The sequence below is a fragment of the Zeus faber genome (assembly GCF_960531495.2).
Source record: "Zeus faber genome assembly, chromosome: 6".
NCBI lineage: Eukaryota > Metazoa > Chordata > Actinopteri > Zeiformes > Zeidae > Zeus > Zeus faber.
In genome coordinates this window covers 29,814,953-29,838,165 of record NC_137201.1, presented here as the reverse complement: position 1 = coordinate 29,838,165, position 23,213 = coordinate 29,814,953, and the positions used below count along the sequence as shown (strand labels likewise).

General features: G+C 44.9%; 1 protein-coding gene across 2 annotated transcripts; it reads left to right on the top strand.

The window, feature by feature from the left end:
• The first annotated feature begins 2,559 nt into the window (after positions 1 to 2,559).
• Positions 2,560 to 22,011, top strand: LOC307231669 (ceramide kinase-like). Of its 2 annotated transcripts, XM_080002445.1 has the most exons (13): positions 2,560 to 2,810; positions 11,896 to 12,036; positions 12,615 to 12,737; positions 13,974 to 14,099; positions 14,181 to 14,247; positions 14,954 to 15,099; positions 15,351 to 15,425; positions 15,542 to 15,694; positions 15,945 to 16,050; positions 16,300 to 16,382; positions 16,829 to 17,034; positions 17,479 to 17,690; positions 17,950 to 22,011. In XM_080002445.1, exons 1-13 carry the CDS (start codon positions 2,660 to 2,662, stop codon positions 18,035 to 18,037), a joined length of 1,677 nt encoding a protein of 558 aa, XP_079858571.1. In that variant the 5' UTR covers positions 2,560 to 2,659; the 3' UTR covers positions 18,038 to 22,011. The 2 variants fall into 2 exon arrangements, with proteins under 2 accessions (XP_079858571.1, XP_079858572.1); XM_080002446.1 differs by lacking the exon at positions 11,896 to 12,036.
• The last annotated feature ends 1,202 nt before the right edge of the window (positions 22,012 to 23,213 follow it).

Sequence of the window (23,213 nt, the reverse complement as noted above, 5' to 3'; positions counted from 1 at the left end):
CTCTTGATGTGTTAGCGGCTCCATATGATCCGCTGATTTCTGACACATTTAATTTAAAACCCTGTCTGTAAACAAAATTACCCCTGTGGCACAATGATATTTTTAGTGCAACAAACATCCGACACACACACACACACACACACACCTCGCACGCATGTGCAGGCGTGGACGCACGTGTGCACGCAGGCGCTGGCGCGCACGCACGCACTCACACACACCCTAGCCAACCTATATGTGCGACAATAGTTGGGATTTGTGTGAATCTCATTCAAGCACGGCCCTTTTCTGAAAACATTCGAACCGATTTTTTATTTCACACATTACTTATCGCGACGTGGCCTGATGAAAGCTCCGCTTCTCTGCTCATTATCCTGCGGACGATCAAAAGTGGACGGGGGAAGGGGTCAGGGTTTGAGGGGCTAAATGGTTCATTTGAATTTTGATCGAAGACTGTTGGGCAAACGATGTCATCTGATGGGGGCAATTTGCAGGCAGGCGGGCCACCAGCACGGAGCAAAGACATATTTACTGTGCAACTTTGTCGCTGGGAGCATATGGTTGCTGCCATCTGTGGTTTTTTTGAGAGCGAGAGAGGGAGAGTTGGAGAACAAAATGTTTGGTGTTAAAACAAACCGTCTGGGGGATGCTTCACAAGCAGGATTTTCTATCTGTCTTCCAATAAATCAATGTTTGAGTGTTAACAGGGGTGTTTCTAAGGTATACATAATTGTGTAATCCTGTCGTATTTTGTACATACAAAGTTTAACGTTTGCACATATCATCTAATCATGTACCTACATCACTCGGGGGATGGATACTGCTCGGCTGCTCTGTATCTGCTGCACTGTGAACTACAGCTCCCTCCTGGCCACAGTGTCACGCACAGATACATCCAGGAAATGGGACGAAAAAAAACACAGAAAGGACACCTGCCTGGCTTTGAGACGATCAACTAACGAGTCCAAATCACCCTGCTTTCCTTATCCCTACGTAATGGCTGTACAGCGTTTCTCATGACTGGGACAGTAAGACTCAGTACAATGATAACATTTGAATTAAATTTAAAATGTTATGAAGTCAGGAATAACTATACTGACATTTGACCTACAGTATGGAGGGGCAGAGCAGGGCCCAAGGTAGACGGGGCAGAGAGTGCCAGGCCTACAGTAGGCAGGGTATGAGGCAGAGAGGGGGCCAGCACAGACAAACAGCATCAATTTGTCTCACATGTATGCCTTCTGTTGTCTTTATCTGTTGTCCATCCCTTTCGTGACCAGATGATAGATCACACACGCAATGCGATTTACACACAAGACAATAAGGGCAGGGGTAGTGTGTATAAAATCTAAAATATATAAAGCAATCTTAACAAATACTATATACTGTACACCAATCAACCACAACATTAAAACCAGTGATAGGTGAAGTGAGTAACATTGCTCATCTTGTTCCAGTGGCACCTGTCAAGTGGTGGGATATGTGAGGCAGCAGGTGAACAGTCAGTTCTTAAAGTGGATGTGTTGGAAGTAGGAAAGATGGGCAAGCGTAAGGATCTGAGCCACTTTGACAAGGATCACATTGTGATGCTAGACGACTGGGTCAGAGCATCTCCAAAACCACAGGTCTTGTGGGGTGTTCCCGGTGTGCAGTGGTTAGTACCTTCCAAAAGTGGTCCAAGGAAGGACAATCAGTGAACCGGCGACAGGGTCATGGACGCCCAAGGCTCACTGATGCACGCAGGGAGCGAAGTCTAGACCGTCTGGTCCGATCCCACAGAAATTGGTGAAAAAAATAATGCTGCTGTGATAGAAAGGTGTCAGAACCCACAGTGCATCACAGCTTGCTGTGTGTGGGGCTGTGTAGCTGCAGACTGGTCAGAGTGTCCATGTTGACCCCTGTCCACCTCCGAAAGCGCCTACAATGTGCATGTGAGCGTCAGAACTGGACCATGGAGCAACGGAAGAAGGAAGCCTGGTCTGATGAGTCACGTTTTCTTTCACATCATGTGGATGGACGGGTGTGTGGCCGTCGTTGACCCGAGGAAGAGATGGCACCAGGATGCACTATGGGAAGAAGTCAAGCGGGCGGAGGCGGTGTGGTGCCCCGGACAACGTTCTGCTGGGAAACCTTGCGTCCTGGGCATTCATGTGGATGTTACTCTGACTCGTACCGACCAACGTGCACACCGTCGGGCGGGCCGGCGCTGTTTTGGCGGCACAAGGGGGACCTACACAGTAATCGGCAGCTGGTTTCAATGTTGTGGCTGAGCAGTGTATTAACCAAAATCAGACCGTTGAAACCTACTAAACGAACATACACCTGTGGTCCGTCCAAAGCAGAATAACAACAAAAAAAAAATATAAATATATTAATATAATGTATATGAATAATTATCAGCTGGATGAGTTGAGAGAGCGACGGCCTGTAAATGAGAGTACCGTACGTAATGACGTCAGGGTGGACGTTAAGTCCCTCCCACCCCCTGATGGGAGGATACGCCGCTACCTCCGGCGCTGTGGAAGGACGACGCGGAGCGGAGCGGCGCGGCGCGGCGTTGCTCTCGGCCCCGTTTCGGGTTCGCCGCCCCGAGGGACGACATGCCCGTGGGGCGATAGCGGCGCCGGCGCACTCGCTCCCCCCGCTCGGTGTCGGCGACGGCATGGAGAGGCCGCCGAGGCTTTTGTCGTCCCGGCTGCGGCTGAAAAGCGGCGTCTTCGAGGTCTCCCTCAGCCGAGCGCTGCTAACATGGAAGCAGCCTCCAGCCGAGAAGAAGCGCGTCTCCGGGGGCGTCTACCGCCCGTTCAAGCCCGGTGAGTGTCGCGGAGCAGCCGGGGTGAGGGTCAGGGTTAGCCGCTGTAGCCCCCCCCCCGGGTGACACGGAGCTCCATCGCTTTGTTGATCCGCTACTTTCGTTCTGCGCATGCGCAGCGACGGTTCCGCTCCCTGCTCGGCTGTTGTGCAGGAAAACGTGTTTTGTGTTTGTGCTCAAGTTGTGGAAACAAACAAACAAACAGACAGACAAACAAGTTGACCCGTTGATGATGAGTCAAATCAACAGAATCGACACATTGCGGTGGACTGTCCCGATGGGGCAACACTAAAAGCACGGTCACCTTCAGCGTTTTTGTTATGACACGTAGCGTTTGTGCGGGGTCCTCACAGGGTCCAAACACGTCTTAGGTTTAAGTTTTCACAAATATTAGGCCTTGAAAGTCATGAAATTGTCGTGCTTTTTTTTTTTTTTTTTATCTGTGGGGTCTTGATTTCAATGTAGGCAGTCTCTGCTTGTATTTATCCGTAATTTTCGTTCTTGTTTAAATTGGTCAAGTTCTTCTCCGTCAGTCAACGTTTCCGAGGTTCTAAAACCCTGAGCCTGCCGACTTAACACAGGCCTCTCCAGCTAATACTTAACTCTGCCCTGTAAAAAAAACATTTCATGTGAATTGTCCAAAAATGGCTCAAATTTCACCAGAATTTGTTTTAAAAGTATTGAGTTGAGCGCTCCGCCCCCCATGGAGACACCCTGCACAGTGCAGTGTCTGTGTTGAGGGCAGGGGGTGACAACATATGTCCCATATATTTGTCCTATTTGTGAGGAAGAGCCGTAAAATTACGAAAAGATTCTCAGCTGCTTTTTCTTCTTCTTCTTCTTCTGGCTTTCGCTCAAACAAAGTAACGGGTTGATTACATTTCAACATTCTTTATTCTTTTCAATTTTTCGATATTCCTTGAAAAAAAAACCCCATTGTCTCCCAACTTGGGTAACTTTGGCTTATTATTTACCCTCTGTACAGAAGTGCTAAGTCTCCCACCAGTTTACAAATAGTCTTTCTTTTCATGTTTTCCTTTCTGGCCATTGTGTAGTTTGCCGCAAAGGCAGTTGAGCTATGGAATGGATGTGTGGTTCAGAAGTCGTTCATTCTCTTTGTCTGATCAAGTGGCGCTCAGTGATCGCATCTCTGCAAAGATGGATTTGAATTGGCCAACATTTGTGATGGGTGCATCTTGTCCGCGGGCCTCGCGTTTGATTCATGCTGCCCAAGGTAATAAAGAAACACGATGACCATTTTGTGTGTAGTGGTCAGGTAATGGAGGATTGACTGTTCGTGTCACTCGTCGTGATGGCCCAAAATGTGGGGTTTATTTTCATGTAATTTAACACGGTAATGTAAGTCAGCAGTCTCACCTGTTTCCACGTGAGGTTGTCAGGAGTGGGCATGTTTTCTCTTTGAGAAATCGTCTAATTTGACACACATTTATCCCCCATTGTACCCTCTCCAAAACGTGATTTACTGTTAAAGCTTTTTCAGTGTACTTGACTAATGTTGGTCAACCTCTGGTGGCTGCAGTTACTCCAGCACCTGCTAATACACATTTCCATTGCTTGAATATTGATAAATTATTCATCCTTAAAGTTTATTCCTTATTATCCTTAGATGATCAAATTCCTTGAGGAAGAGATAAAGTATTATTGTAACTCAGTTTTCAAAGGTTAAACAATGACTGCGTGGCATGTTCACTGAATGTACATGTAGCTCCTACTAATCTTGTCAAGTTGTGCTTTAACAAATGTACGTTTACTATTGATATAGGGTTAACTGTCCTTCAACTACCATTGTTTGAGACTGGAGATATACACGGAAACAAGGGTTTGCATTGTGCGGTTCATTGTAAAATTGTAAGTTTTGCATAGTCAAAGTGGCCTATACATGTCTGAATCCTATATCCAAAGCAGCGTGGTGGTTGGGGGGGGCTAAGGCCAAACTGCTGTTCAGCTTAACTTCCTCCGGTTTCAAAGAGGCCTGATGAGCTGCCAGACCACAGAACAGAAATCCCAGCCTACACAGCAGCAGGAGAGATGATCACTTGGTTAATTTATGACCCAGACGTGGGCATGAATGGCATACACTTGGCTCTCTCTCTCTCTCTCTCTCTCTCTCTCTCTCTCTCTCTCTCTCTCTCTCTCTCTCTCTCTCTCTCTCTCTCTCTCTCTCTCTCTCTCTCTCTCTCTCTCTCTCTCTCTCTCTCTCTCTCTCTCTCTCTCTCTCTCTCTCTCTCTCTCTCTCTCTCTCTCTCTCTCTCTCTCTGACAAATACCACTTCATTCCAAAGTGGCTCTCAAGGGTGTTACCATCTAAAGTGGTTAACATTAACAGTTCTTTCATTTAAGCCAGAAACCAATTATACCTCGGGTCAGATCTGGTTCTTATATTAAACATCATACACATTGCCTGTATTGGGTAGGTCTGTCCTGCCCTGTTGTATTGAGTGGGTTTGTGTGTGTATTGTATTGCTTATTAGAGGTGTATATTGGGTATTAATTCTTAACTTTTGATCACAGCAGGGCCTGGAATTTTGTGTATTTTGGATCAACTATACTCATGGAATTGTCTCACTTTTGACTGTCTACCCGCATGGTCAGCCTATCAACATTAATTATCCTTCAGTTTGGATGTGCATTATCCATCCAGACTCAGGCAAGGCAAACCTTGTTTAAAACAGTTGGTTTAAGAGCAACTTGGCCTAGAATTTGGCTGCTCCTTAGTCCACCAGTGATGGGAACTCAGTTTTATGTAACCATAAGATAAGGAGAGGCATTGAGGTCAGTCATATTATGGAAACAGGATGAGAAGAAAATGAGTTTACCAGAATGCTTCTGTGTGGTTTGAGGGAAATGAATAGCATCATAGGATGAGCGTCTTGACTAAATATATGTTTTCATTGATTTTCTAAGCTGTTTAGTTTTAGCTAAATTATTTTGTTCTCAAAAACAGGATGGTAAATTGTCTCTAGCTCTCTCATGAGCTAAATGTTAGTAAATGTCCTTGTTGCTTAGTTCGTGTGCCAAAAGCAAAAGTGAGCAGATTGCTTTCTGTGAGTTAATTTTACGAGTAGAATACTACAATGTTAGCTGTTGGCTGTGAAGAAAATCACTTAAACAAAATAGGCAAAATAAACACACCCCTGCTCAGACAATGCAGCAAAAAACCCAGACGGCGCCCAAAGTATACATCTGACATAAATACAGAGTTAACTGGGCAGAAGAAAGGGGGCTAGTAAGGAAAGAACCAGCAACGACAGTCCAAAAACAACACTAAAATATGGCCTTAATTTAGACATATCGGGATAGAAAATCCTAACTACAAGGCATTCTACCATTTCTCTAGGCCAGAACAAGGACATACTGATAGGCTGACCTTCATTTGAACCAAACGGAAAAAAGACAAAAAAAGCATTTTTGAAGAACTCGCCTTTGAACAGTCCCTTATTCCACACAAACTGGGTCAATACCAGCTCTCCTTTTGGCCTTCATGCCCATGTTCAAGAAAGCCCACATGCAATTGGATGCTGGTATTTAAAACGCTTTGCAACCTCGATGCACATCCCTACAAATCTTCAGATACTACCTCAGTTTTCGCCATCTCAATGGGTGGTAGGCTTTCTTATGGTCTCCCTTAGGGTCCAATTGTCCTGTAGGGTAAGCAGGCTAATTCAATATGTTGTAATATATTAAGTTGCAATGCAACTTAACAACAACAGTGCAACACAGCCCAATTTGTTGCAGGCAGGCCTGTTAGAATATTGACACTGCAAAGAGAGGACGAGCTATGATTCATCTTAAAACCCTCCGTGTTCATTTCACTAATTGTATGATTGACAAGATAAGGTTTCCCTGGGCTGTGTGGAAGAAAATTGACTGCAGCAAATGCCTTGTAAACAGTTAATTTTGTAAACTTGTCTGTGAAAAGTTCATTAAGCCCAGTTTTTTTCTCAACTAACTGTAGTAGTAGACCCCTACAAATTACACCTGTGGTCGTGATAAATATGTGGCTTGTTAGGACACAGCCCTAGACATGACTAAAAGCTTACACGCGGAAGTTAAGATCTGTATCACCTCAGTGATGATTTTCCTGTTAAATTTAGAGTTACTGGTTTCACAGAAAAGTACTTCATCATTTGGCAGCAAATGCAGACGGGGTAGATATACCCCCACATAATAAAATGTATTTATCTAGCAGAAGCTCAACAACGAATCGTGTTTCCTACATCTTTATGGCCTGCTATCTTACAGTCTAGTATCTTAGCATTGTTAGAGGACTTTCTGTATCTTGTAGGAGAGAGGCACCTTGGTATTCAGCCATTTCATTTTAGCAGAGATGTTATCTTATTGGTACAATACAGAGATATAAAAAGTGCAGATATAACCCTTTACATTACGGCATTTGAGATCAAACATTTTTTGAAAAGTGATAGAGTAACACCAGAAAATGCTTGAATCAATAGATCAGTGGTTGTAATATTTAAATATTCTGTAGCAACATGTACAGTAGCAGCAGCAACAAGGCCCTGATGGAGAATACACAATATTCCTTTTGACAGCTTGCATCAAAAACAATAGGCAGTAACAATAACAGACAATATAATAAAAAAAATAAAAGTGGCCATCTCTGGGGGAAAAATATACGATGAACCTCACAGTTGGCTGTATTCAATAAAATATCATAATAATAGAAAATAAACCTGAAAATTGTAAGCAGTATAAACAGAGAAAATGTAAGCAGTGTGACCTTGCAAAATTGAAATCAATACACCTACATCATGTAATGATGCTGTCGGGTTGAGGTATCAAAGCATTTTTATGAATACAAATACATGAACACAGTATTACTTTGGCATATTTTTCCAAGGTGTGCGTGTGCCTGTGTGTAAAATTTCTCAGGAGCTGAGAAATGAAAGTTTGCTTTCTAACAGAATCTCATGTGTTGTCCAAGTTGTACATTCTTAAAGTAACAAGCATCAGAAATCAAATTCTTTAGTTCATTTATTTCTTCAGGTTGGGTGGTCTGCTTAGAATGAAACATCTAAGCCCTTAATACGGTCATTATCTTCAGAATCAACGCCCTCTCGCTGTGTGGTGGAAGACAGTATGATTTTGCACAGGCCTGTGTTTTGTCCTGGCTTATGTGCTTTCCAGTTCGACCTGACCTAGAAAGAGGGTGTGGAATCAGGTGCTCCGAGGCATCCCAAGTGACTGCACAGCAAAAAAGAAGAGGCTTGCAGTGCTCTGTAATGCGATCCAGTCATGGATATGGCCTCTACACCTGTGCCCAAACCCCTTTGTGTATGGCCAACAATGGATCGCTCTGTAATCCTCCTGTCAGATGGAGTGATTGGCCTGAAGTTAATCCAGGCCCACTGATGCCTTTCATGCTACCTGCTCGCCCTGCAACACCGCAGTCCCAGTACAGCTCTTTTACTTGAAATTCTTTCTATATCTAAATTGACCTAGTTCTTATAGGAAGCAAGGCCTGGTTGAGTCAGTCGTTTCAAGTCTCGTACGGATCATACAAGAGCTGGGTGATATGGAAGAATTTATCACAATAATCAATGTGAATGTATCCAGCTTTTCATCACAGGACTCTACTTCTCTGCTAAGACTCCATTTTTCTCCATAAGACCTTGTATTGCAAGAACTTTTGTCATGATACATCAGGCTAAAGGGCGATAAACAATGATATTGATAGGCTTTAACCATAATATTAGTGTATCAACCAGCCCTTCGCTTTTTCAAAAGCCTCACTTCTACCTAGATGTTGTTGTGACACAGCAGGATGTTTCTGCCTTCATGGAATTATAGAAGAAGAATTCTTCTTTTTCTGCTGCTGCCACCTCCTGTCATTGTAAAGTATTGTGATGGCATGAAAGGGTGGCGTGATGTTTCCCACAAGGGGAGGATGTTATGTAAGCCTGTGTTTCATCTCTGCACATCATGCGTGGAGGGATTCTATCAATATACACCGAAATGCGGTGGTTATTTTTAGAAGGGGAAATGAAAACAGTGATGTTATGAATGTGATTCAGCCACGCCATCACACAATTATACTACAATACTGTGAGTGACGCTATGTAAATGCAAGCTTCGAATAATGGGTTTTAATTGCTTGGTTCTTACTAAAAATATGTCTTGGAAGGCTCTTGGGTGAGGAACTTCTGTCCTCCAGTTGCTTCAGTGTCTCCATTGTCAAACTGGGATGTAGACTGCAGTCGACAGAAGTTCCAACAGTAAAATACCGTGGTTGTACTGGGCAGCACCCAGTGACTAACAATAAATAACTTGGTTTGTATTGAGCAACTTGTGCTATTAATGGAAAGTGCTTGAATGTGAAATGGGGCAAAGTCTGAAAAAAGATGATGAATTCTGACCACTGAAGCATCTCAACGCTTCCCCTTGATGTTAGGGCAAACGGATTCTCTGGTGCCGAGGTAAAATGAATAGAGTTATAAAAAGAGTGTATTTCCACTTCAAGGCCCGCCCATTAAAGACGATAAAATACCAAATGTTTCAGAGAGCAGACTGCTTCCCCAATGTTAACAGATTGGACTTCCCCATGGTGATAGCATTAATTGCCCTCAAGTGACTCTATCCTAGCATTTTGTCAAGGTTAGCCCACGCTTGCCGCAGCGTATCTGGTACCTTTGTTCCAGGCCTGGGGCAATCGGAATCTTTTACACCTGTACCCACCTGAGACGACTATAAGCTCCATTAGTCTGCCCTCGCAACAACAGAATGTTTTTCTGTTTGAACAGAAAACGCAAATGAATCTATCTGAAAGGCTTTAGAGGGTGTTTGGTGTTCCAACGTTCCTTATGTTGACAGATTGTTTTCCTCTCGGCCTCTGGTGAGCTAACGCACTAATGCCATGCGCACACTACACGACTTTCAAAGTGGTGACGCCGCTGTACTGTCCACACTACACAACTTTCTGACCTGTGATGGTAGATCTTGCAGTCTCGTGGTTTGGTCGCTACACTACTGATCAGTGACAGGGGGTCACACGTTACCAGATCTTTCACCAGGAGGAATCGCCGACGTGTCTGTCGGGTCTTCAAGCTGCGCTTTTGTTACGAAAACACACGCGAGAAGTGACACCGGAAATGACATGATACCATGCGTGGGGCAGGATTCTAGTCCGAACTCGGCATGAATTAACACATCAAGTCTTTGAAGTAATTGAATGTCCTCCAACAGGCTCCTCGTGAACATGCCAATAGTTTGTTTCATGAGCAAATGGGGACGGTTAATTTTAGCGATGTGTCGTTATACTCTGCCTGCGTTACCTTGTTAGCTAGTGGTATAATTTGAAGCCAATTAGACATTGAGGGTATGAGAGGATACACATAAACCAAGCAATTGCCAGAAAATTGTAAGTGTTTGTTTTAACATTAAAAGGGTCCAATCAAACATAGGAAAGTAGACAAAGATTTCTTTCCACTTCCAGACCTTCTTAATGAAGTCATGTTAACTAACATTTTCCACTGAGAAGAGTCTACTAGTCTGCTTTTAAATTGGATTTGATTTTATTATTATTATTTATTTTCATTTCAGCCTAGGCCCTTGAGGCCTCCACAGGCTGTGGTTTTGTTGATTCGGGTATCAATTCTACTGTCCCAGACGCTGGACGTGGTGGGCAGATTCTTTCGTAATGGATGTTCATTGGCAGTCTTTGGTCGTTAATTTTGGAGTTGTGGAAGGCGGGTCACACTTTATACCCCAATCATGTAGCTTGAATTGTGTGACGATGTCGTAATGATTGGATTTGGCTGGTCGTCGGTGAAGGAAGGATACAAACATGTAGTTAAATGGATCGCACAGCATGCCGAGGTCAAACGGCTGCATCCCGCGCCGTCTGACTGCTTGACTTGTACTGCATGACGATTTATATTCGAGTCCCATCACACAATCCGAGATGCATTAAATGTAAAAGACACGCAGACGTCGGCGACAGCCTCTTATGTCTCCTCACATTACTCAGCTCGCTATATATTTTAATTCTTCCGTTTAGCTGCTTTGTTTGCGGCTTTAAATTTTTTTTCAGTGTCTCCCGTAATTCCTTAACAAGAATTGAGGGTCGTTTTGTGTTCTGTCAGCTCCCACATAAAGCCCAAGCACAGTCCCCCTTAAAGCTGAAACAGAGTCATTAATTGCTCCATTACAGCTCCAATTTCATCACATTAAACTTTATCAGTTTCAAATCTTTACATGGGAGTCATTCATACAGACTGCCTCTTCTGGTTTGGTCTAGGACAAGGGAAGGGCTCAAACATTAGCCCGTTGTCTTGCAGAGGATGGATCATCTTTTGCTGATCATTGACTAAATTGAAATCTTCAAACTTTTTTTTTTTTTTTTTTGGAAGTCGCTAAAGATGTATTGGAAAAGCTATAGCTGCCCTTTATATGGACAAAGAAAGTATTACATATTTGAGAAGCTTCATCAATTTCACACTTCCACACAAATTTAATTACAATTAAATTAAAGTTTTCTAGACCACAGGGTGCTTAAGGTCGGGCAGCAACCTTGTTTTGGTCATGGTCCAATTGATTATTGTGGTAGAAGTCAATGATTTTGCCGGCAACCAGGATGTAGATGGCCAAAAAAAAACCTGAGGAGTGGTTTGGTGATTCCGTAAATTCTTTATGGATTACACTTTTTTTTTTTTTTTTTATAAATCAACACTGGCAATTGCAGTGACTTTAGGGTTATTGATCCAATTTAATTTAAAAGCAAAGTTTAAAAAGACCATGTAAAGCCACACATCATGCTCGAATCTTTAATGAAAAACTTTTGATTATATTCATTGTTGATTGTCAGAGGAAAGCTTTTGTGGAAAGCATCTCGTCTGCATTTTCTGGGGTCACGCTGATTCTGGACTGACCATCTCTTGTCATCTCTGGATTCCATGTCTTTCTTATTTGTTTTTAAGGTGTGTGTGTGTGTGTGTGTGTGTGTGTGTGTGTGTGTGTGTGTGTGTGTGTGTGTGTGTGTGTGTGTGTGTGTGTGTGTGTGTGTGTGTGTGTGTGTGTGTGTGTGTGTGTGTGTGTGTGTTCGTTCACCAGGTGTATGCCACAGTGTTCCGGTGTCTGAAATCATTGCGGTGCATGAGCTGGATTCAGAAAACCTCAGCAGACCTGAGACTGGCGGCAGGTGGCAGAAATTGCAGTCGCGGCCGAGTGAGGTTTACCAGCACGCTTTCACAGGTAAACACACCACTTAACACTTCTATGGCCACTCCAGTGTTAAAACACAGAACTGTAGTTCAGAACAGTGCTTTTAAAACAATTTTTGTGTGTGTTTTTATGAATACAAATACATGAGCACAGTATTACTTTGGCATATTTTTCCAGTGTGTGTGTGTGTGTGTGTGTGTGTGTGTGTGTGTGTGTGTGTGTGTGTGTGTGTGTGTGTGTGTGTGTGTGTGTGTGTGTGTGTGTGTGTGAAGGTGAATTTGGAATCAGGCTAGAATAGGTGGCACATAACTTAAATAGAACTCAGAAATTCAATATTTATTGTTTATTATCTTCTTAAATACCATTCGAGGAGCATTTTTTTCAGACCCTGATGTAGACCCTGGTTTGAGACATCTGGTTCATGCAACTGATGTCCTGTACCGCACTACACAAAAAGATATGCTCACCATGTTGATACTACCATTGTATGATTTAGCATGTTTCCCAATGCCTGTTAAAGTGCATTTAAAGTTGTGAGGTTTTTCCGACGATGCTCTTGTTTGCTAATGAGGGCCACCACCCCTACCCCAAATGTTCTGTCCACACAGTGTCCTATGTGGAGAGGATGAGTCGACACCGCTGGCGGTGCAGTGACGTCACCTTCCACTGTCCAAAGGGGGGTCTGTGCCAGCAATGGGTCAGCACCCTCAGAGAGCAGCTAGCAGCACTGGGTATGACCTTGTGTGGAACTGGAATCAATTGCTTTGTCGACAGGATTCGACAGTAAAGTTTCTTTGGTAGATAAATAGGGAAAGCTTCTTTTCCGCTAATAGGTCAGGGCTAGGGCTGTACCCGAAATGAGAATTTTGTGAGTCGAATCTGGTTCCGCTGTTCAATGTGAATATTCAGGGAGGGAGGGGCATGAGCGATCGCTCGCTCCTGCCTAGGGTTGGGTACCTGGGGACCCTGGTATTAAACAGGCTCCGGGGCTAGAAAAGAGATTTAGAAGAAGATATTGGAAGACGAGAAGATATTTGTTTAAGAAGCACTTTTTGCTATCATCAGAAGAGACATCTCTCCTCCTATCTCTCCCGCTCCATCGCTGCAGATATGCACGATTGTCCCCCGATCGCCCCCTCTCCATGCGTAATGCGCAGGAAATAAAGCAGTGTTTATTCTTCTTTTAATTTGCTTTAGTTTTCATCTTAAAAAATAAAAAAGGAACCGATAAGAGTACCGTTAAGTACCGGATCGATAAGCAACATCGGTAAGAGTAGTAGTACTGTTAAAATCGTAACCACACCCATCCCTGCACGTGCCCCGTCACTCCAAATAAAACATCTAAAAACATGTTTTCAGTTGTTTTATTTGGAGGAACGGCTCTACACGATCAGGGCACGCAGAGAGAGTGTTTGTGTCCGCACTCGCTCGATTCCCCTTATTTATAATTCCTCATTGCAACGTACTCCCTGTGGATTTTGTGAGCTTCTATCTGTTTAATCCTGTTATTGTAACGCACTCTGACTGACGAAAAAAATAAAATAAAACACTGCTCGACTTAAAAATCTCGGTCGACTGACAGGTCTCCAGCTGACGATTCGACTTGTTGGCCTTCAGCCGTAGAAATATTGGGGAAAAAAAAAAACAAGTCTGACAAATCAAGCTTGTCTCCAGGGAAGGGAACATCTTAAAACTTAATTATCATAGGATGGTCATGCTGAGCACCTGTTTCCCTCTTAAAGTGTGAAATGGAAAGGTCTGCTGCGGTTTGTGCTGTTTCACTGTGAATCTCTGAGCACAGTGTCACCTTTGATTTCACCTCATCTGAAGCAGTCGTCTTTCTGGCTGTACAAGAGTCACTTAATTCCGACAACGAAAATTCGCTATTGATTTGAGAGTCACGGTGACTGTGATAAAGCTACCAAACAACAAAATCCGCATAATCAGATTTTTCTCTTCTGTCCCAGCCAACAGACCCAAGCACCTGCTGGTGTATATCAACCCGTTCGGGGGGAAGCATCAAGGAAAAAGCGTCTACGAGAGGAAGGTGGCTCCGCTTTTTGCAAGCGCCAATATCTCCACGGACGTTATCGGTAAGTCATCGGTGCGTTTGAATTTTTCCGTTGCTGTCGAAAAATCCGAAGAGAAAGTCAATCCTTCATCCGTTGCCGCAGTTACAGAGTACGCCAATCATGCCAGGGACCACCTGAGGACAGAGCCGGAGCTTAAGAAATATGATGGGTAAGTATTTACACTTTTCACTGAACTGAAGCAGTTTACTAGTAATCCAGTATTTAACTTTTATGTAATTGTTACATAAAGTAAATTACTTAGATCCTAATGTGATATGCAAGTAAGGGCTGTGGAAGATGAGTTATATTTAAGTTCAAATTTGTTAAACTGTAATCCTTTGATTACTCTAACGCTACTGTAACAGAATTTCCAAAACAGATATCAGCGTATAACCTGAGGAAGTGACATTTAGGGCAGTCGTAATCATTGACATTTCATTTGATACAAATAATTGCAATTAACAATTTGACTGACTTTTTGTGTATTTTATGCCACTATTATCGTATAAGCAAAAACATGTCTACCCATTACAGAAGAGGCATATATGGACATTGAATATCAGAACTTTCTGTTCATTTGACGGCTCTAACTGCCTTCACACTCAGGCTTGTAGTTCCACTATGGCAGTTTCGGGTACATTTACGTTTAGTTGTTTATCAGAGCAAAGAAACTCAGATTAGAGGAGAGTAGAGGAGGTCGAGGATCCTTGTGAGGCGGAGCCCGAAGATCTGCTTCTTCAGCCTCCTACGAAAGGTCCTCTGTCAAACAGCGGCACAGTGTTCGTTTTGCACGGCAGGCAGTGACTTGATCCTTAATGCTACTCATGATGACCTCCAACCCCTGACCTTTGCATGCTCTTTGACCCCCCGCCCAGCGTCGTCTGTGTGGGCGGGGACGGCATGTTCAGCGAGATCGTCCACGGGCTCGTCTGGCACACGCAGTGCGACAACGGCGTGGACCAGAACTGTCCGGAGGAGAAGCTGGTTCCGTGCACGCTTCGCATCGGCATCATACCCGCAGGTCACACCAAAACACTCCGACGCTCCGAGCCTCCATTATCGATGCGCTCAAACTGCCACGCCATGTTTTATTAGCGGGTTATCTCGGGGAGGCCCGATACTTCCAGACTTATCTCTCTCAAACAAGCGAGCCGCTTGCACATCTTGTTTCTCATTGTTGTACGATGAGGAAACATTAACTGTGATTGATCTGCATTGTTTCCTTGACGGAAAATCAAGTTGGTTAACAGAGGAGTTTACCCTCGTGTCCAGGTTCCACAGATTGTATCTGCTTTGCCACTGTGGGCACCAACGACCCTGTGACCTCAGCGCTGCACATCATAGTGGGTGAGTCACCAGCAGTCAGGAAGGGCTTTAGTTGAATGAACCTTTAAAAAGCTGTGCAGGTTGTTTTGTCATCTGATCGTGGCTGATCATCCCTGACGTGGTCTTTGTCCGTGCAGGTGATTCTCAACCCATGGACGTTTGTTCGGTGCATCACAACAACACTTTTCTGCGCTACTCCGTTTCACTGCTGGGATACGGTTTCTATGGCGACGTGCTGACTGACAGCGAGAGGAAGAGGTGGATGGGGCCGGCGAGATACGACTTTTCGGGTAGGAACCTTCAGACGTTTATCGGCGTTGTGTTTGGGTTGGGCGGTAAATCGATATTATCGTTTCATTGTCTTGGAGTGGAATCCTCAAAGATGTTTATCACCTTTCTCAAATAGACTTTTCCGGCAGGGTAATGCCCAGGAGTTATATATAATTTAAATCAAGACGTGTTTTGTGATGAAGATATTACCGAGTTGATGATGATTCTGATGGAGCTCGTACTAATATAAGTGTGTCGTCCTTGTGTCAGGTTTGAAGACGTTTCTGACCCATCAGTACTACGAGGGCACCGTGTCCTACCTTCCGGCGAGCGACGTGCTGGGAACGCCACGCGACCGGGCCACGTGCAGATCCGGGTGAGGCTCGTTCCACTGTGCAGGCAGCTCTGGCTCGTCCAGATCGCCACTCTGCTGTACTCAGACGGACAGGAAGCGGTTTTTAAAAGAAAGAGATTGAAGTACATCAACGGTTGTCGTGTTCCCAGCCTCCACTCAGTAGCTATCAGAATAACAGTCACCTTGTTGTCAGAGATAAGATTTGTTCTTGCACAGCACTGATATGACCCAGTGTTCTGTTCCTAAAATGACTCGTGCGTGTGTGGACAGGTGTTTACTGTGCCAGCACAACGGGCAGCTGTGTCTGGGGGAGAAGGCTGAGGAGTGCAGGATAGACCAGATGGTGGACAGCGGTAAGACCCCTCGTCCGTCTCTCTGTTTCAGCGTGAAATGGAGGGGGAGCACCGGCGAGGAAGCCGAACGACGTCAGCATTTTGTAACTTGAACACGCTTTTCCCTCCCTGGGATTAATGACGTCATGCTTTATTCCAACCCTCGGAAAACACATTGCAAATGTACAAAATGGGATGTTTACTCACCACTGTCCACGTTTAAGGCGAGGCAGTATATCACATAAAAAGGGTCAATCCGCAAACATATCAGCCCAACACGTCGGTTTTGAAGAACATGAAGAGCTCAGACTCCATAAATGTGTTGACCTCGTAGTAAAGAGGTTTTAAAAGTTACTAACGCTGACGTGACCTTGACTCATTCCAAGTGACTCTCACCTGTAATAATCATCAAAACGTGTGTTTAGCTGCAATACGTGACAGATAATGGTACTTGGACCTGGTTGTAGAGTGTGAGGGCGGCTGGAAGACCATCCGGGGGAAGTTCCTGGCCATCAACGCAGCCAGTATGAGCTGTGCGTGTCCTCGCAGCCCCAAAGGCCTGTCGCCCGCCGCCCACCTGGCCGACGGCACCACCGACCTCATCATGGTCCGCAAGTGTTCCCGCCTCAACTTCCTCAGGCATCTGCTGCGTCACACCAGCAAAGACGACCAGGTAACCCCCTGTTTGTTTTCTATTATGTTAAGATTTCACTGCAGACTCAATTGAGGTGTGTAGTGTGCGCATCTGGGCGATTTCAGCCCATAAGCGGCTTAGAGGCCCGACAAAGCCAACGACACAAAAAAAAACAAAGAAAAATAAAATGCAAACCATCTTCATCCAAAAAGTATAAAATTAACTTCTGCCATTCTAGAGAATATTCTCTCATGTTTTATATCCCTAAATGCACACTGCTTCTGCAGAGTCATATGGCTGTTGGTACTTTAAGCCCTACAGGTATTTCTAACCTTAACACATGTTGAAAGGAACAGTATGCATCAATGTGACGGCTCCAGTTGAATGACTCTGAATACTAAAGATCCAGATTTGTTTTTAACCGTGTTTTGACAAACCTCCCTATAAGTACTGCGTGGTAAACAGGCACGTATCTGCCACCAGTTCGACCTGACCTTCGTGGAGGTTCACCGGGTGCGACGGTTTCGCTTCGCGCCGCGGCACTGCCAGAGCGACTCAGAACTGGAGCTGCAGGAGAACGGCAAGCGGCTGTTCGGCCAGATCTGCCGCGACCAGCCGACCTGCGGCTGCGTCCGCACCTTCAGCAACTGGAACTGCGACGGAGAGATCCTGCCTCACGCAGCCATAGAAGTCAGGTGCGTGCGCCGTCTCACCTCTGTTCATGTCCATTAATATCGACACTTCATTCGTCAGTGACAAAGACGGACTCAAGATGTTTATTTGTACGTAGTGAAGTGAAATGACATTCCAACGCAACTGCTAAATAACTTAGATACTGAGGCACTCTAGATTTTCTGGGCAGCTGCATTGAACGTCAAGGGGAAAACAACGCTTCGTCATTGAATTAAGTTGTTAATATTGATTGAATTACGTTTCTTTCTTACCCCCCCGCAGGGCTCACTGCCAGCTGATCAAGCTTTTTGCACGAGGGATCGAGGAGCAGGTGGTGTTTGAGGATCTCCCCAACCCGTGTGCGGTGTAGACCCCAGAACATCCCTCCACCCCTCCTTTCCTCCCCGTCAGACACTGGACCCCGTGGCTCGATTCCTGCTGCTTCCGCTCGCCTGTGCGCGGTGGATGAGGCGGGCGCGTCCCATTCGTCATCCGCGGAGCGCGTGTTCCCAGTCACGACACTGCTGCGCTGCGCTCCGTACAAGCTGCAACGCTCTGACACCGCTGCTCCGACCTGAGCCGGCACCTGCACATCCTTTCTTTCTCCGGGCGCGAGTCCGGTGACGTCTCCTCCCGACGCCGCCGACACTTCCTGGATCCCAAGCCGCTTCCCCCAGCCCCTCCACCGTCGTGGCGTTCGGAGGAAAGCATCTGGAGCGGGAGCTCAAGCAATAACTTTTCCCACTTTGGTACGGGGCTTTGCTGTGACTCGTCCAAGAATGTTGTTTTTTCTGTTTTTTCCCCCGCGTGGAGGACCAGCGAGCGGCAAACTTACCCTTTACTGGAGGAAAAGACATGTTTGTTCTGTTGTAAGGATGAGAGGTTGGTGTTTGGAATTCCAAATGAACCCTCTTGAACAAGTGAATGTGGAAGTGTAGACCACGGAGAATTCATCTTTTCTCCTTATTTAAATGAAAGATACTTATTATTAGGAATGATGGATTTTCTTAACAGTGCTAATTAACTTTGTTTTTACAACACAGCAAAGTTAAATTTGAGGGGCTGTGGTAGAAACCCTGTCGAGCATCAGGAGGTTTAACTTCTAACTTAATGGATGTGGCTTTAGAAGCTTCTATTTTACTTTGAATAGGAAGAAGCAGAAAGGTATAAACTCACTGTTACCATGGCAACCATAGCGTTACATTGATACTTTCAGGTAGATATTGTGAGAGTGAGTGTTTCTATTTTTTTTTTTTTTTTGTTTGCACTTTTGGGTCAGATTATTTTATGCACAAATTAACTGTTACAGTAGTCTTTTAAACAATCATCATGCGCGTTGCGAAATCAACAAATACTTTTTACAAGAACACCAAACACCAGCCAATCGTTCCATGATCATGTAGCACAGGGTGAGGGGTCAATTTGCTTTTTGTTCATTCGCAAGAATTATAACAGCGGATTGGCTGACAATCAAATACTTTTTCATTTTTTCTTATGTGCAATATTTAAAATTAAGAACATGTACTTCTCTGTTGGAAAATAAAATATTTGGCGTGGAAGCCAAAAGCATAGAGAACCTTTACTTTCTGAAAGGAAACTGACCCCTCACCCCAGCTGGACGGATTACTACCTGTTGTGGGGCGGTGCATCGATGAGGCAGTTTAACAAACTGAATGGAAAGGATCAAAACAGAAGTTAAAAAAAACAAAAAACCAGCCGGCTCTATTATTGATGCAGAAACATGAAGTCAACAGAAAAAGCCTGGAGGTCTGGCTTATACTCAGCAACCATTTACCTTATTCCAATGACTAAAGGAAGTAGTTTATGCAATGCCAAGTTCACACACTGTGTTCGCCACAAGATCATCTCCCTGATATGAAGGAGATATTCACAGGACGGACGGGGCTGCGAAAACAGTCTGGTCTCCTCGGCTGAGCTTGTTCTTTTATCCATAAATTCCTAAACGGATTCAACGACTGCAATGCGATGCTGGTGAAGCTGAAAGGCCTTATCGGGTAGTGTTGTATCTGGTGCGCTGCATTCAATCCAGACCCCCTCAATTATCCAAATCATTTTGTGTAGTTAATGTGTAGAACACAATCATGTTATCCTGCTGTGGAAACTCTTCGCCTTTTGGGATATTTCCACTCTTGTGGTCAACGTCGATTGTTTGAACAAGAGTTGGATAGCACACAAAATGGCCGACACTCTGCTCCCCTACGTCGCTGTAGCCGAGCTGGCCTCGGCACAAAGGAAGCAAAATGGTAGCATTTTACCGTGTCCAAACGGTGGTTGTGGTTGTGGCGCAACTCGCAAAATACAATTAGGTGGAAACCGAATGCAAGTGTGTTCTGGTGTACAAGCGTGTGTGCAGCTGTTGGTGAATGCAGGGAACGAGTTTCCTCCCTCTGCTTTAACTCTTTACTGTAACAGAGACCGAGGCAGCAAGCGTAGAAACTAGGGATGCAACCACGCTACACGCTGTTATCGAACCCCTCGGTGCGCCCCCTACGGTTCAATACGCACACGTGAACCGCAGCGTTACGGTAAAAGTACACTTGGGGCGGCGTGCAGGCGTGCTTCTTCCCCATTGAATGCACTGTTGCAGCTCCACCGGCCCTATCAGCCGCGCGGCATTTCTCCATATTTGCGCGAGAGGTCTATTATTTTTATTATTATTATTATTTATTTTTTTTACTGGGTGCAGCTACGCAGCCTTTTCAAAAGAAACACGAGATAAAACTCCATAGAATGTAGTTTACATGTTTGTAAAGAGCGCGGTCAAACAAGCCGTCGGGAAATAGCCCCCTGGGCTGGCGTGTCCATCGTGTCCATCTTAATTACAAACTTCTCTTCAGACGCTCTCTTCCACTCCCACCGGGGTTGGGTCGGTCACGAACGATCCGGTCCTTTTGAACGGCTCTTTAGTAGGAGCGGAGGGAACCGAGTCCCGCTGGGGGAGGAGCCCTTCTTTTCTCCTTCGTCAAGTTACAGTTTCTATGTTGTGGTGTTTGTTTCAGTTACGGTCTCCTCCTCCATTTAAGAGAGCCCACGCTCCTCCCTCGCCGGGAGGTGCTCTGGCTGAAAAGGAGCGCACCCAATGTCTCAGTTAATATTTGAATTAACCCCCGTCCCCCCTCCCCCTACAGTCATGCACACAGAGCGTTACACTGGTTATTTATGGCAGACTACTTTAAAAAAAAACATTTCTACACCTTTTTAACTTTTTTTTTTTTTTCTTGAATACAAAGAAGCCGAACCTTGAGCCCACTGTACCGTCGCATCCCTAGTAGAAACCAGATGAGGTCTCTCAGGTCAGCGTTAGAAATCCCACCGTCTCAATTCAAGTCCACACGCTCTCTCCCAAGTCGTATTTAAAGCAAGAAGGAGCAGGAATTGAATTGTACTGTTTGCTGGAGGGAGCGACGCAGAATTCACTATTTACTTTTCATGAAACTGCCTAGATTAGAATTGTGATTATCTTTGTGCAAAATGATAGCATACACGACTCAATGTAGCATTTAGTAGCTTAATTAAATCAGGGGGGGAAAAAACTAGGTTCCAAAAGACACTAGTTCTGGTTGATTAGTTACAATTATAAACTATGTAAAAAAAATAAGTGTATTTTAAAAAGTGAAATTGTTGCCAACAGCTGTTATTATTATCAACCTGCTGTAATTATCCATAATCAATGAGCCCAATCCCTATTTTTCTTAACCTCTTCAGAGTCAAATACCCTTCCAATCAAATCCATTCTCTCCAGGTACATGTCATAATGCAGAGATCGCTGCCGCCGCTTCCAAATATCATGTTCAGTTTTCCAATTTGGGGCAGATCGTCGTCAATTTTACGAACCACCCCCACAACCTGAATGTGCTTTAACGACAACGCTGCGTATATCAGCGTGGGGGGGGGGGGGCACACGTTCTCAGGTTTCTATTTCATTTTTCATTTGAGACAGAACTACCCAAGCTTCCCAGTAGCAATTCAAAAGTCGACTCATTTCCATTTTAGTTTTGTTCTTTTATGAATCTGTTTTCTTTCTTGTGTAGAAATCGCATTTCGGGAAGTAGTTTGAGAAATCCCCCCCTGACAGGCCGCCACCACGTAATAACACTGACACCATCAGCGCACACCAAAAGCCTCCGTCACCCGGCCCTGTCGGGGCGGCGTGCGGGCGTGCGCAAGCCCCGGCTCAGAGTAAAGTTTAGAAACGGTTCCTGTCGTCTCGACGGCCGACAGCGTGATCACCTTTTCGATCTTTTTTGTTTTTCCCGTCCTTCCGCCGCGTCTTTCATGTGTCGTTTCGAGTCCCTGAAAATAAAATCCAAAAGTTTGAAGTGAGCGCTTGAGGAATCCTGTCTTGTTTTATTACTAAAGTACATTCAATCTGCATTGGCTGGACCTCTTCCACATAGAACTATCCAAAAATGTATCCTTAGTTTAATGCAATTTAATTATGGGTACATTTCATCGGGCAGGGAGTGGATTTCTAAGCCACTATTTTATTGACTAAATTATCAAAAAAAAATTTTTACATAGTAGTAGTACATTTATTTTTTCATAATTTAATACATTTTAGGATTTATGAAGTAAAATGCAGTATTCTTATTTTATAACCTCACACTTAAACATAAGTTTATGAAAACTGGATTGTTTTGGCCCTTTAAATGAAACAAGGGATTTGGTGAAATGATGGTCAGGTGACCGACAGCTCTCTGCCTGTTTTTGATGTTTCATTTTTGTGAGGTTTCATTTTGTCACTGGACTTTCCGTCCGGCCTTGAGCAGCGGAGGAAGGTCATCGTGTCACCCGTCATCCCGGGGGGGGGGGGGGTTGTGACCCCTCTGCCCCCGCATCCAGCGGCTGGGTGTAGAATTAGATTTGGAGCGGGCGGAGGAGAGGCCTGACGCGCAAAGTCACGACTCCCCCTCCACCTGCGAGGCTGCGTCAGGGCTTTTCCGCCCAGAAAGGGAAATACGGAACAAGAGGCGAGAAAGCGATGACTCAGCGCGTGTCTCGAAATAAAAACACTTTCCCGCCTCTAACCATCCCACTTAGCATCCAAAACAAACGGTCAAAGGAGTTTGAACGGTGTCAGGAATTGCGGTTCCTCAAATTACTTCTCAGGTCGGGTTTATCTCCGGAGGACGACGTCAAGGAGAACGTCCGGTTGCCGCGTCCGTTGGCTCTCATCCGGCGCGAGGGAGTCGACCCGAAAATCAAGGACCAGTTCAAAAACGTCGTCGTCGTCGTCCCCGGGGGGCGAGAGCGGTATGGCGTCGCTCCCTGGGGTGTTAAAGCCAGCCCGGACGACCCCCGTGCGTGAGCCCGAACTCGAGGCTTCAAATTGTCTCTTCAGGAACCAACGGGCGACGTCACAGATGATGTTAAGATGACCTTAAGCGACCTGGAAAGGACCTGGAAAAGGACCCTGAAGGGTTTAAAGTCTCCTGATGTGGACTTAGTGTCGCCCCCTTCCTGGGCGGCTCGAAACGAGAAGCCACGGAGCCGACGAAAAAAAACAAACTGCCTGTCTGTCTGTT